Source organism: Engraulis encrasicolus, chromosome 7, assembly GCF_034702125.1.
Source record: "Engraulis encrasicolus isolate BLACKSEA-1 chromosome 7, IST_EnEncr_1.0, whole genome shotgun sequence".
NCBI lineage: Eukaryota > Metazoa > Chordata > Actinopteri > Clupeiformes > Engraulidae > Engraulis > Engraulis encrasicolus.
Window position 1 is genome coordinate 2,826,545 of NC_085863.1, and position 15,000 is coordinate 2,841,544.

The window sequence follows — 15,000 nt, forward strand, 5'->3', positions numbered from 1 at the left end:
CGACGCTGAGATATCGTCAAATTGCAAAAGGTTTGTGTACAAATTTCCGAAATATAACTCTACATCCTTTAATTTGAACACTTGCTTTGTGCAATTAATCAAGGAAGAGTTTATATTTTTACACCATGTTGCAGAGAGATCGGGCTAAAACTGATGAAACAAATAAGCACCATCCGGCGGTGGCAGGAAGTCAGCCATCAATGCATTTCGCCATAGGGGAACTTACAAAGCATACCACGACGATCGTTTAACAAAACACACAAGTTGTTTTACTTCAAGACAAAGATATTGCCTTAAGAAACAGGTTTTACTTGCAATTTTGAAAATGTAATGCAAAATGTTGAAATTATGATCTCGTAAAAAATGCATTGAAGTGAATGGAGAAATGGTCCAATTGTAGTAATGGACCCATATATTCAAATTACACATCAAAAATGAATAATGATCTATATTACACTCATAAATAGGTTGTTAAGCATTCGATCAGCTATGATTTTGCATAGATTTTAAAAAATTACCCAACCAGGCTGTGGGAAATGTAAAATATGGTCCTGCTAAAACAAGGATAGGCTTAAAAAATGGCAGGATCTCACTAAATATTTAAAGATAATCCTCAAATTAAATTGTCTGACAACTTTTTTAAATTAAAAAAAGTTGTAAATGCATTAAGTCATTTTTCAATGGTCATGAAATTGGAATTTTCATTCCCTTTAAAGCCTGATGCATCATATATGATGCATTAAATATCTCAGTGACCTTAACAAAATTTTGAATTTTTTTTTTACATTTCTTATAAGGGACCAATATTGAAGCAAATTCCAAAAAAATAGAATTTTCTCTCATTGCTTTCATGGTTCAGGTCTCACAGGGTTAATAGTCTATGGTGTGATGATGCCAGTAAAACTGAATTGAACTGAAAATCCTGAATTTCCCCCTGGGGAATAAAGTTACTCTACTAAAACTACAATAATTACCATTGTCTTTCATTTCAGGGGGATTTCTAATAATCAGCACATTTTTTTTAACTTTTATTGCGTTGATAATATTAATGTTATTCAACAATTCCTTACATAGAGACGAAGACGTGAAAGGTGCGCTGCGTAATATGTGGTTGCACGGGTTCAAATCTTGCATGGCCACATGTTATAGAAATTAAAACTTCATAACATACTTTTGCCTATTATCTCCTTTGATTTTGCTTTGTGGCTGGCTTCATTTGCTATCAAGCAATAGGCCTACAGTTAAATGTAGACCTTAACATTTTACAGCTTAGGCAATAAACAAACTTTTTCACAACCACCTTACAGACGCCGACGCTTGAGTTTGCAATGATTCAACAAATGATATCTGCCTAGCGTTTTACCTAGGCTATGCTTTATTTAATCCTAAAACAAATTCTTCTTAAAGATAAAATTCAAGCACATTTAGATGATGCAAGCATTTTATTTTTACGCATTGAAATGATGGCATTCGATGTTCGGACGAGGCTCTCCCTTGGATGATTGAGTTATGATCTGTCATTGCGCATGGTGGGGATTCAACGCGAGCCTCTCAACCAGAGTGCGGTTGCGTTACCGCTCACCTACAGATGCTCGCATTGTAACTCCAATAAAGACTTGATTTGACAAGGCATGCCCGAGTCTACAACACGATCGCATTTTCGACAATCGTTGATATGGACTTCCCCTGTACAATGTGCACTAGCGCAACGCCAGCTTTGATGAGCGCGGCTGAAGTGAAACTAGCCAGCGCAGCTGATCTTCAGTGGTGGAACGGCGTCAGCCTCAAGTTTAACCCATTGATGCCTGATGTTGTGCTGCACAACATAAGCCCTGGTGCCTGGAGCTGCATTATGCAACATTCAGGCTCATGAGATTTGAGACAACTTTATTAAAAATCTCTGTTTGTTTGAGATGAATGAACACATTCTAATGAAATATAAGGGTCTTAGCGTTTAAATGCAACTTAAGTGCGTATTTTTATGTGCTTCAGAAGCTGAGATATTTAGGTTTTTATAGGCTGAGGGCAGCTTTTCTTAAAAAGGGCTCAGGCATTCAGCACCCCTTTTTGCACATGCCTTAGTCATCAATGGGTTAAGCTGCCGTTAGTTGAAACTCGATTTTTGCGCGTAAGCGCTGCTGAATTCAGCACCAATGATGGAATGGTCCCCTGATGTGTTACTACACAGTCCCTCGCCACCACGCCAATGGGAGTCACAGCACGATACTGCTGGACTAAAGGACCAGTCCAATAGCCCACCACGCCAATGGGAGTCACAGCACGATACTGCTGGACTAAAAGACCAGTCCGATAGCCCAGCGCTGCCAATAGTGTATGAGGCTTTGGGAGGGAGGTTTACTAACATTCCACGCCACACTCTGCTAGTTGACCTCCATTACACTCACACACTCACACACACATTATACACACATACACTAATACGCACACACACACAAACGCACAAACATACACGCACGCACACACATATGCGCACGCGCACAGCTACCAGTCTAAAAGGTGTGTATGTGTGTGTGTGTGTGTGTGTGTGTGTGTGTGTGTGTGTGTGTGTGTGTGTGTGTGTGTGTGTGTGTGTGTGTGTGTGTGTGTGTGTTCTCTCCAGATAAAGCTGCTATTCGTCCGTCCAAGAGTATGGACTCCATCTGCTCCGTCTCTCCAGGTCAGTCAGGAGTTGCAACTCTCTCTCTCTACCTCTCTCCTTATCTCTCTCTACCTCTCTCTACCTCTCCCTCTCTACCTCTCTCTCTCCCTCTCTATCTACCTCTCCCTCTCTCTCTCTCTCTCTCCCTCTCTATCTACCTCTCCCTCTCTCTCTCTACCCCTCTCTCTCTCTCTCTCTACCTCTCTACCTCTCTCTCTCTATCTACCTCTCCCTCTCTCTCTCTACCCCTCTCTCTCTCTCTCTCTCTCTCTACCTCTCTCCCTCTCTCCCCCCCCCCTCTCTCTCTCTCTCTACCTCTCTCCCTCTCTCACTTGTTCATATCATCTGACCATGAGGCATCATAGCGTTATAGAGAGATAGAGAGAGAGAGAGAGACCTTGGGCTGAATGTATGTAAGAGTGAGTTATATATGGTTAATATACAGTATGTGTAATGATGTGTGTAATGTCTTCTGTATTTATGTAGTATGTATGCTGCTACTTGACACCTTAATTTCCCCTGGAATCAGTCAATTATACTCTACTCCAAATTGTTATGTTGTCTACTCTAAATAACCACCGTGTTATATTACAGTTTTTCTCGATTGGTTTGGCTAATTTCTTGAAACCGAGATGACATTTCTATAAATTTTGGGTCACTTGGCTAAACATTCTTACACTTCTGCACAACAGTTCAGATAACTAGCAAAATGTCATATACCTCCCAAAACAGCTCATTATTGCATCAGCACTAAACCTTCTCCCACATAAATAGTCAGTACCATAAAAATGGCATATATCCTTCTCAATTGGTTTGGTTCATTTGCATTCATTTAGTCATTCTGTCAAAATAAACTGGATGGTTCTGCATAACGCCATGGATCCTCATCACTTGCTCATATCACTCCAAAACAGTTTACTCGTGTGTCGAAACTAAATTTCTTCCACAGAATGCCGTTTGAAAAACTGTCAAGAAATTAGCCAAATAACAGAGGAAACTGTAGTATACACGGTTGTAAAAATATTTTCTACAAACTAGTAAAGTTACAATACCATCTGGCCTGTTGAACACTGTCATGAATTTACTGTTTACAGTTAAGAAATTCTTAAAATATTATGTCCTTGACTGTTTTGACAATTGTGTAGACTACTTTGCATATGATGACTCACACAATGAAATCATGCTGACATGTTTTGGAGAGGGCAACCATTACACTGAGAATTGTCTAATTCGTTTAGATAAGACAGGTCAATTTATTTGGAAAATGTGCTAAATGTATGCTCAATGTGTCAACTGTAGGGTACTTGTATATAGCCATCTGCCGAGATGTACTAAACATTTGAGACATGTACAAAGCATTTGAAATTTGATGAAAGCAATGAAAAATGCCATTCTGTTGTGGGAAATTTTAAGTTGGTTTGGAGATTTGTCCGTGTTGTTTTGAGAATGTCATCTCAGTTTTGAGAAATTAGCCAAACCAATCGAGAAAAACTGTATCTATAACTCACCTCTTCTCCTCCAACTGTCCTCCACTGAAAGTATGACGCAGTTCTCCTCCTCACCCGCAGATGGCGACATGTCGTCTCCCGGAAACAACAGGGACAGCGTGTCGATGGACGGGGCCTGCAACGGCCTGCCAATGAAATCGCGGACGCTGGGCTCGGAGGCGGACTTCAGCCTGTCGGATGAGAACCTTAAAGTGTGGGGCTTCAGTCCGAAAGGGCACAAGAAGAGCGCGTCTGGCACAGCATCGTCGCCTAGCAACCAGCCCTCCCCAGACACGGGGGCCACAGGCAGCACCTCACAGAAGACACTGCCAGAGCAGCTCAAGGTGTGTGTGTCGTGTGTGTGTGTGTGTGTGTGTGTGTGTGTGTGTGTGTGTGTGTGTGTGTGTGTGTGTGTGTGTGTGTGTGTGAGAGAGAGAGAGAGAGAGAGAGAGAGTGTGTTTAGTCTTCAGTTTTCTAAACGGCTTTGATTGGCTACCTCGTGTTCTACGTAAATGGTTTGTTCTGATTGCTGGTCTCCTCCAGTGTTCTAAACGGCTCTGATTGGCTATCCTCCAGGTCTTCAAGGGCGACGAGGCTTCCGGCTCGTTCCGGCCAACGTCCCCAAAGAACCGTCGCATGCTCTTCTCAAGCTCCTCCCACCACGGCTCCGGAGGAGGGGCAGGGGCAGGGGCAGTGGTTGGCTCCGCCCCTCATCTGTCGTTCTTCCCCCTGGAGTCCCCGTCCCTGTCGCCACGGCACCAGAGGAAAGCCCTCAACATCTCCGAGCCCTTCGCCGTGTCCGTGCCTCTCAGGGTGTCAGCTGTCATCAGCGCCAACAGCACCCCCTGTAGGCCTGGTGGCCCCTTAGCCTCCTCCTCCTCCTCTATCACCCCGGCACTCAAGCCTGCTGCTGCTGCTGCTGCTGCTGCTGCTGCCCCTGCAGCTAAAGGCCTCGGCGCCACAGAACCGGATCCCTCTGGACCACAGGGTGCTCCTCAGACCCATGCCCAGAGCCCGTCCTCACCCCCCTCCTCCTCACCCTCCTCCTCATCCTCCTCTTACTCCTCCTCCCAACCCAGCCCCAGTGGCTTCGTGGGGGCCACTAGCCAGGGTGTCCCCTCTGCCATGGTGGTAGGGGCCTCTGGCCAGGGTGTCCCCTCTGCCATGGTGGTAGGGGCCTCTGGCCAGGGTGTCACCCCCATGGTAGGGCCCTCTGGCTCTGCCAGTGCCCTGGAGGGTGGTGGTGGTGGTGGTGGAAGCGGTGGTGGTGGTGGTGGTGGTAGTGATGGTGGTGGTGGTGGTGGTGGTGGTAGTGGTGGTGGTGGTGGTGGTGGTGGTGGTGTCCAGAAGCCACCTGCCATCCTGCTGGCTGGTTTGGAGGAGATGCTGAGTGAGGTGGGGGCTACTACTGCTGCTGCTGCTGCTGCTGCTACACACACCTCCATCAGGGATAACCCAATACCAGTCCCAAACATCACATCACAATCTCAATCTCAATCTCAATCCAACATAATCCCAAACATCCCATCACAATCTCAATCTCAATCAGGTGCGATACCAAGCATCCCATCCCCGCAGTCTCGATCTAGCCCCACCCAAAAGACCCTGTCTCCGTCTCCTCCCCAATCCCATTCCAAATCCAAATCCAGTCCCATCCCGACCGTCCGCCCCCCACCCCAATCTCAGTTCAGTCCGATCCCGTTCCCCACGGCGAAGGTCCTGGGTGCGGTTGCCATAGTGACAGCTGAGCCTGGTGGGTCTACGTCAGATGAGGTGTCTAACACGCCGCAGCTGCAGCAGTCCGGCAGCACCAAAGACTCCAGTAGCGCTGATAATGCTAACCCCTCAACAGGACCCCTCACACCACCCGCTCCAGCCCAGGCCCAGGCAGCCGATCCTGGGCACGGTCATGTACCTGAGGTCCAGGCTGTGGGAAACGCTGGGCCTCAACAGGCGCCAGAGCCGAAGCCCCGTAAGCAGTCATCCACAGCCCCGCCACCTGAGCCCAGCAACACAGACATGGGCACCATAACATGGCATCATATAAGTAAGTACGATAACACGGCGACTTGAAACGTCTATCGTGTTTGTGCGCTACGCATTTGCATGTTGACTCGTGCTCCACAACACCCTGTGACAGGTTAGGTTTAGGGATGGTTTTGGTCTGGGCACAATTTAGTCGGCATTTCCCTTCCTTGTTTCGCGATTCTTGGCAAAAGTAAAGCAGCAGAAACATTGCTATACTGACAGGTTGGGTTAGGCATGCATAGTTTTGTTCAGGGTATAGCAGAGCACTTTCACGTTAAGCAACATAAATCCATCAATTATTACAGCTAATATACAATTTAATATAATGTAATTAATCAAACATTATTGTTGTCTTGTTGTGTGATAAAGTAATCCATATTGTGATATATACTTTTTTCCCATCTCCCAGCACTAGTGTCAGGGGTCAGCAGAGATCCCACCAGGGCAGCAGAGTCTGGGAGAGAGGAGGAGCAGGGAGACGTCCAGAGGAGCAGAGGGGACGAGGACACTGCAGACAGCCAGAGAGGAAACCAAGCAGAGACACAGCAAGGTAACCATGTCATCAAGGCGATGCACCTCCCTGTGATGACAGAAGGTTCTTGTCAGTGCACATGCATGGGCATGAACGAGTAAACTAAACAGGAATGTCTCTTTCTGTCCTTCTACACGTGTATATCGATTAAGCAAGGGTCGGGAGTCCAACCGGCAACCTTTGGGTAAGAAGCCTGACGCCCTAACCGCTTACCGCCCATCAATGTCATGATCTGCACTTCGTATCTGCTAGTGAAATTGGCTGTGATTATATCCTTGATTGCAAATGCCGCAGACAGAATGGACTTTTTATAAAAGCAGGGGGAAATAGTTAACAAACAGTACTCACTTGTAAGGCCGATACATGTTTTACTTTTCCTGTGAATATCAAATTAAAAAATAACAGACAAATCATGTTTGTATTGGGGGTTTCCATTTGTGCATGTGAGATAGCGCACATCCTCCACATCTGTTCCCCTGACTCCACATCTGTTCCCCTGACTCCACATCTGTTCCCCTGACTCCACATCTGTTCCCCTGACTCCACATCTGTTCCCCTGACTCCACATCTGAGTCCACATCCTCCACATCTGCACCCCTGACTCCACATCCTCCACATCTGACTCCACATCCTCCACATCTGACTCCACATCCTCCACACCTGTACTCCACTTCCTCCACATCTGACTCCACATCCTCCACATCTGTTCCCCTGACTCCACATCTGTTCCCCTGACTCTACATCTGACTCCACATCTGTACTCCACATCTGTTCCCCTGACTCCACATCCTCCACATCTGTTCCCCTGACTCTACATCTGACTCCACATCTGTACTCCACATCCTCCACATCTGCACTCCTGACTTCACATCTGACTCCACATCTGCACCCCTGACTCCACACCTGACTCCACATCCTCCACATCTGACTCCACATCCTCCACATCTGTTCCCCTGACTCCACATCCTCCACATCTGTACTCCACATCCTCCACATCTGTACTCCACATCCTCCACATCTGACTCCACATCCTCCACATCTGACTCCACATCCTCCACATCTGACTCCACATCTGTTCCCCTGACTCCACATCCTCCACATCTGACCTCCACATCTGTTCCCCTGACTCCACATCCTCCACATCTGCACTCCTGACTTCACATCTGACTCCACATCCTCCACATCTGACTCCACATCTGTTCCCCTGACTCCACATCTGCACCCCTGAAATTACATTACATTACATTACATTGCATTTGGCAGACGCTTTATAACCAAAGCGACTTTCAAAAGAGGACATAATCAAGCCAACATCACAAGCAAATACAAAGTGCACAGGAAATATACAGAACAACAAGTGCAGTTGCAAAGACATCACACAGTGACATCACATCTGCACCCCTGACCCCTTGATGATGTTTTTGTATTCCCTCCAGGCGCCATGGCAACAGGCGATGAGCAGCAGATCCTGAAGAACACTAATGAGGACGCTCCTCGTGTCTCCATGACGACAACTCAAGCCTCCTCCCTTCCTCGTTCCTCTCCTCCGGGCCACGCCCCCTCTGTTGGAGCGGACCAATCAGACCAGATTGCTGCTGCAGCCAAAGAGCATCAAGCCGCCTCCTCTCCCCTGGTGGCTGAGTTTGCTCCTCCTCCTCTGTCCAGCTTGGGAGCTCTGAGGGAGACAGACATCCTTAGTGACCACGAGGAGACCAGCAGCCAATCACTGACACCCAAGACAGTGACATCACCAACCAGCAACCAATCACTGACAGCCAAGCAGCCCGGCGCTCGGGCATCACCACCGGAGCCAGTAGAGGGCCGAGGGGCCGAGGGGCACGCCAAAGACTCGAGTGATCATACGGCCTCCTCAAGCCTCACGCCTCAAGCAGCCGCCACCAAAGAGCTCGGAGGTGGAGATTTGGTGAAGGAGACGCCACCGACCGAGGAGGAGGAGCAGAGGGCGGAGGAGGAGCAGAGGGCGGAGGAGAGAGAGCAGCAGAAGAGCCGACGCAGAGGGAAAGAGCGAAAGCAGAAAGGAGGAAAAGAGAAGGAGAAGGGGAAAGGGTTGGACCAGGTGGAGATATGGGATGACCCGATGCACTCCCATTGGGTGACGAGCCCCCTGCACACGCCCACTCTGGAGGAGATATTCAGCGGACTGGCCAATCAGGGCAAGAAGAAGGGCGTCTCCCAGGTAACCATCTCCCAGGGGTGGAAAGTAACTAATTACATTTGTAGATTTTGTACATTTGTAGATTTTGTTGATTTACAATACATTTGTAGATTTTGTAGATTTACAATACATTAATTACAGTATACAGTAATTACAGCACAGTACAATACAGTAATTACATTTACTCAAGTATTATACTTGAGTGGCAATTTTGAGTACTTCGCTTTTTAAATTAATATGTTAATACTTGTACTTGTGTAAGTACAATAAGTCTATTTTGAGTACTGAGTAACAATTTAGACTGAGAGACAAATTGCCATGCAAAATAATGCAACAATCAGCCGGAAATGAAAGATTACGCAGGATTGCACACAGCATTTCCACTATTATCCTTGTCCCAACTATCTTGCATCAATGTATTGGATGATGGCTGATGCCAACCAAGAGATAGAGGTTATGGAGGACGATATTCAAGAAGACACATTGAATTTTCAAGAGGAAAGCTAATTAAAAGTAACTTTTACTCAAATTACATTTCAAGTGAAGTAGACCTTCTTTTTACTTTTACTTGAGTAGGATTTAGACATAGTAAAGATACTTTTACTTGAGTATAATTTTTGTGTACTCTCTCCACCTCTGCCGTCTCCCAGCTACCACCTGGCGCGGCGTTGGCGCAGGCCCAGGAGAAGACGGGACCGCTGTCCAAGACGTCAGGAGTGTTCCGCAGGCCCGACGCACCACACCCCGTCTCCCGGAGAAACTCCTCCCCGCACATCTCTCTGCACCAATCAGTGGAGGCCAGGGCGGACTCTTCTTCCCAGAATGCCGCGCCTGTGGTGCAGTGGGCGCTGAAGGTTCCGTCCTCCACCGCGGCGGCGCGCCGGTTCCATCGCCAGACGTCATGTGACGCCTCCCTGTACCCCTCCCCCTCCCCCGCAGCCTCCGCCCCCACACGGCTGCACCCCGCCCTCCCCGAGCAGAGACCCGCCCCCCGATCCTGTGGCCCCGCCCCCTCCGCCACCACGCGCCACCGACCCTGCTCACTCGACCTTGAGCGTGACTTTGACCTTGACCCTTGCGCCAGGGTCATCAGGGACATCTCCAACCAGCCCAGTGCCCAGCAACACGTCGCCACGGATACCGCAGGCACCAAGGGACACAGGGAGCTGGCCAGCGCACCTTGGCACACTGGCACAGGTGACAACACACACACACACACACACACACACACACACACACACACACACACACACACACACACACACACACACACACACACACACAGGCACACACACCCACACAAAGGGATAATATGGGGCACAGGGAGCTGGCTAGTGCCCCTTGGTACACTAACACAGGTGACTGACCACACTTTACTTCTTTATTTGGATTGGCAGATATACATTTACACATACCATAATCCAAATGTGGTTTAAATGGAATCTTATACAGCACTAGAACCTTCTTATCCAGCACTAGAACCTTCTTACACAGCACTAGAACCTTCTGCTCATGATGTTCTATGATAAAGGTGGCACCTGCGTTTCCAGACGAAAAGGCTCCCAATGATATTTACTTTATTTATTCACACACACACACACACACACACACACACACACACACACACACACACACACACACTCACAGGAATTGTTTGCTCCGGCTCTTTAATTTTTTAAAATGAAAATTATAATCCAACGTTATAATCCAAAACTAAAAATTCAACACTATAATCCATCGGTATAATCCAACATTACGATCCAGTATCCAGAACTAAGTGCATGGATGACAAGATTAGATTATTGTCCTTTGTCCCATAGGGATATTTGGTTTCACAACAGACTGTTCAGTTCCATCAGGTTAGATCGTGTAGTACACATCTCATTTGCTATACATACAGACAACATATTCACACATAGACACATAAACATCCTCAGACATCCACATACAATACATGTACACACATCTATTCATATACACTCCAATATACACTCCTCTACATACCTATGCATCCCTCTTCTCCACATATAACCCATCCATTTTTGTTTGTTTGTTTGTTTGTTTGTTCTACCCTTCCCTCTCATTTCCCAGCTATGTCACCACACTAACAATAGTAATGTGCAAATTGAAGTTACTCGTTGGTGCTGCAACACCGTGACCTTTTCACACATTCTGTGACTCTGAGCTTGTTCTTCTTTATCAGTCTTCTTGTGTCTGGATTCCGTTTCTGACTGTGTTTCTGAAGGTGCTGGCAGTGCTGACCACAGTGTGTGTGTGTGTGTGTGTGTGTGTGTGTGTGTGTGTGTGTGTGTGTGTGTGTGTGTGTGTGTGTGTGTGTGTGTGTGTGTGTGTGTGTCTGTGTGCGTGTGTGTGTGTGTGTGTGTGTGTGTGTGTGTGTGTGTGTATGTGTGTCTGTCTGTGTGTGTGTGTGTGTGTGTGTGTGTGTGTGTGTGTGTGTGTTCCTGTAGGAGGCGGTAGTGCTGACTTCTCTGAGGAGCTGGAGTTGTTTCTAGGCAACCCTCGTGCGCCAGCCAGACGTAACTCTGCCCCTCCCCCTGTGGGCGTGGCCTCCGTCCGGGCGCCGTTGACGATTCGCACCAGCCAAGCCAGAGCTGTGCCAGTTATCCCCCCCAAGCTGCAGTACAGCTCCATGCCCGTAAGTACATCAGCTCCCCGCCCGTAAGTAGCATTATATTACACTACACTACACTACATTACAGCTCCATGCCCGTAAGTACATCAGCTCCATGCCCGTAACTAAAATACACAACATTATATTACACTGCAGTACAGCTCCATGTACAGCTCCATGCCCGTAAGTAAAATATGCAGCATTATATTACACTACACTACATTACATAACATTATATTACACTACACTACAGTACATTATATTACACTACACTGCAGTACGGCTCCATGCCCGTAAGTAGCATTATATTACACTACACTGCAGTACGGCTCCATGCCCGCAAGTACATCAGCTCCATGCCCGTAAGTAGCATTATATTACACTACACTGCAGTACGGCTCCATGCCCGTAAGTAAAATACATAACATCATATTACACTACACTACATTATATTACACTACACTACGCTACATTACATAACATTATATTACACTACACTATGCTACATTATATTACACTACACTACGCTACATTATATTACACTACACTACGCTACATTATATTACACTACACTACATTACATTACACTGCAGTATAGCTCCATGCCCGTAAGTACAGCACATAACATTATATTACACTACATTATATTACACTACATAACATTATATTACACTACATAACATTATATTACACTACACTACATTACACTCTATGCCCGTAAGTAAAATACATAACATCATATTACACTACACTACGCTACATTATATTACACTACACTACGCTACATTACACTGCAGTACAGCTCCATGCCCGTAAGTAAAATATGCAGCATTATATTACACTACACTACGCTACATTACATCACATTATATTACACTACACTACATTACACTGCAGTACAGCTCCATGCCCGTAACTAAAATACACAACATTATATTACATTATCACCCGGTGAGCAGAACGTCTTCTGATTGGCTGAGCAGGTGTCCTTTATTCCCCGGTAGCAGGACACCTATGATGTCATGCGGGCGTGCGGGCGTCCAAGTTGCTTCTTTTCTAACTTTCTGGCGAAGTGCCGTTACTAGTTCTATCGCATCTGGTTGTCCAGTCAAGACCGCGTCGTTAGTTCTATCGCATCTGGTTGTCTAGTCAAGACCCCGTTACTAATTCTATCGCATCTGGTTGTCAAGTCAAAAACCCAGTCGTCAATTCTATCGTATTTGGTTGTCAAGTCACCCCAACGTTCTGCGCGTGTCCTTACATGCCTCCGATAGAGGCGCGTCTCACTAGATTAGGAAGTGGTGCCCATAGCAACGTACCAAGCGCAGTGGTTAATCTACTTTCTCACGAAGCCTTAGATCAACATATTAATAAATTAATACTTAAATGCTGGTAACCTGGTGATAAGCGGAATAGCGGCCTTCGAGGTGTCCCGATATCAAGGGAAAATGGACTTGGCGAAGCGAACAGCCCTTCGGCTGCGCCGTCGGGCTGTTTAGAACGCTCCGCCTCGTCCATTATTTCCCTTGATATCGGGACACCTCGTCGTCCGCTATTCCATACTTACAAAACATTATATTACACTACACTACGCTACATTACATCACATTACACCATGCTGCATTACATAGCATTCTATAATATTACACTACATTACATCACATGGTCAACCAAGACAGAGTAGCGCCAGTAATGCCCCCAAACCCCAGTGCAGCCCCAGGCCCGGAAGTACATTACATTGTATTACACTACACTACACTATATTACATTACACTATATTACACTACACTACACTACACTAGACTACACTACACTATATTACACTACACTACACTACACTACATTACATTACACTACACTACACTATATTATATTACATTACACTACACTACACTACACTACACTACACTACATTACATTACACTACACTACACTACATTACACTACACTACACTACACTACACTACACTACACTATATTACATTACACTACACTACACTACACTACACTACACTACACTACACTACACTATATTACACTACACTACACTACACTACACTACACTATATTACACTACACTACACTACACTACACTACATTACACTACACTACACTACACTATATTACACTACACTACACTACACTACACTACACTATATTACACTACACTACACTATATTACACTACACTATATTACACTACACTACACTACCCTATATTACACTACACTACACTATATTACACTACCCTACACTACACTACACTATATTACACTACACTATATTACACTACACTACACTACACTACACTACACTATATTACACTACACTACACTACACTACACTACACTACACTGTATTACACTACTACACTACACTACACTACACTACACTACACTACACTACACTACACTACACTACACTACACTATATTATACTATTACATTACACTACACTACACTATATTACATTACATTACACTAAATTACACTACACTACACTATATTACATTACATTACACTAAATTACACTACACTACACTACACTACACCACACTACACTACACTATTACACTACTACACTACACTACACTACACTACACTACACTACACTACACTACACTACACTACACTACACTACACTACACTAGACTACACTACACTATATTACACTACACTACACTACACTACATTACATTACACTACACTACACTACACTATATTACACTACACTACACTACATTACACTACACTACACTACACTACACTACACTACACTATATTACACTACACTACACTACACTACACTACACTACACTACACTACACTATATTACACTACACTACACTACACTACACTATATTACACTACACTATATTACACTATATTACATGGCACTACACTACACTACACTACACTACACTACACTACACTACACTATATTACACTACACTACACTGCACTACACTACACTATATTACACTACACTACACTACACTACATTACACTAAACTACACTACACTACACTACACTAAACTGCATTACATTACATGATATTACATTACACTACACTACACTACACTACACTACACTACACTACATTACACTACACTACACTACACTACACTGCATTACATAGCATTACATAATATTACATTACACTACACTACACTATACTGCATTACACTACACTACACTACACTACACTACACTACACTACACTATATTACACTGCATTACATAGCATTACATAATATTACATTACATTAGATTACAGTACCATCCAGTTATACCACCCAAACTACAGTACATTATAGCATTACTTAATGTTACATAGCATTGTATTGTATGGCATTACATGGCTATGGTTGCTGCATGCTGGTTAAAGTAGTATAAGTGGCCACAGTTGGTGCGTGATGATTGAAGTAGAGGTTTTCAGGCTGCAGTACCCTCTTCTGCCTGCAGGGCTCCACTGGCTCAGACCTGG

The 15,000-nt window shown here is 45.3% G+C and overlaps 1 protein-coding gene across 1 annotated transcript in view; it reads left to right on the forward strand.

Moving 5' to 3' along the window:
- The window catches only part of arhgap31 (Rho GTPase activating protein 31), a 51,582-nt gene that overhangs the window by 33,891 nt on the left and 2,691 nt on the right, over nucleotides 1-15,000 (forward strand). Inside the window, exons 9-18 of the mRNA XM_063204174.1 lie at nucleotides 2,621-2,677; nucleotides 4,228-4,490; nucleotides 4,723-5,162; nucleotides 5,226-5,349; nucleotides 5,725-6,193; nucleotides 6,584-6,724; nucleotides 8,143-8,903; nucleotides 9,533-10,079; nucleotides 11,351-11,538; nucleotides 14,979-15,000. The exon at nucleotides 14,979-15,000 is cut by the window's right edge and continues 565 nt beyond it. Of these exons, the coding sequence (XP_063060244.1) occupies nucleotides 2,621-2,677; nucleotides 4,228-4,490; nucleotides 4,723-5,162; nucleotides 5,226-5,349; nucleotides 5,725-6,193; nucleotides 6,584-6,724; nucleotides 8,143-8,903; nucleotides 9,533-10,079; nucleotides 11,351-11,538; nucleotides 14,979-15,000 (3,012 nt within the window). The remainder of the gene's footprint in view (nucleotides 1-2,620; nucleotides 2,678-4,227; nucleotides 4,491-4,722; nucleotides 5,163-5,225; nucleotides 5,350-5,724; nucleotides 6,194-6,583; nucleotides 6,725-8,142; nucleotides 8,904-9,532; nucleotides 10,080-11,350; nucleotides 11,539-14,978) is intronic.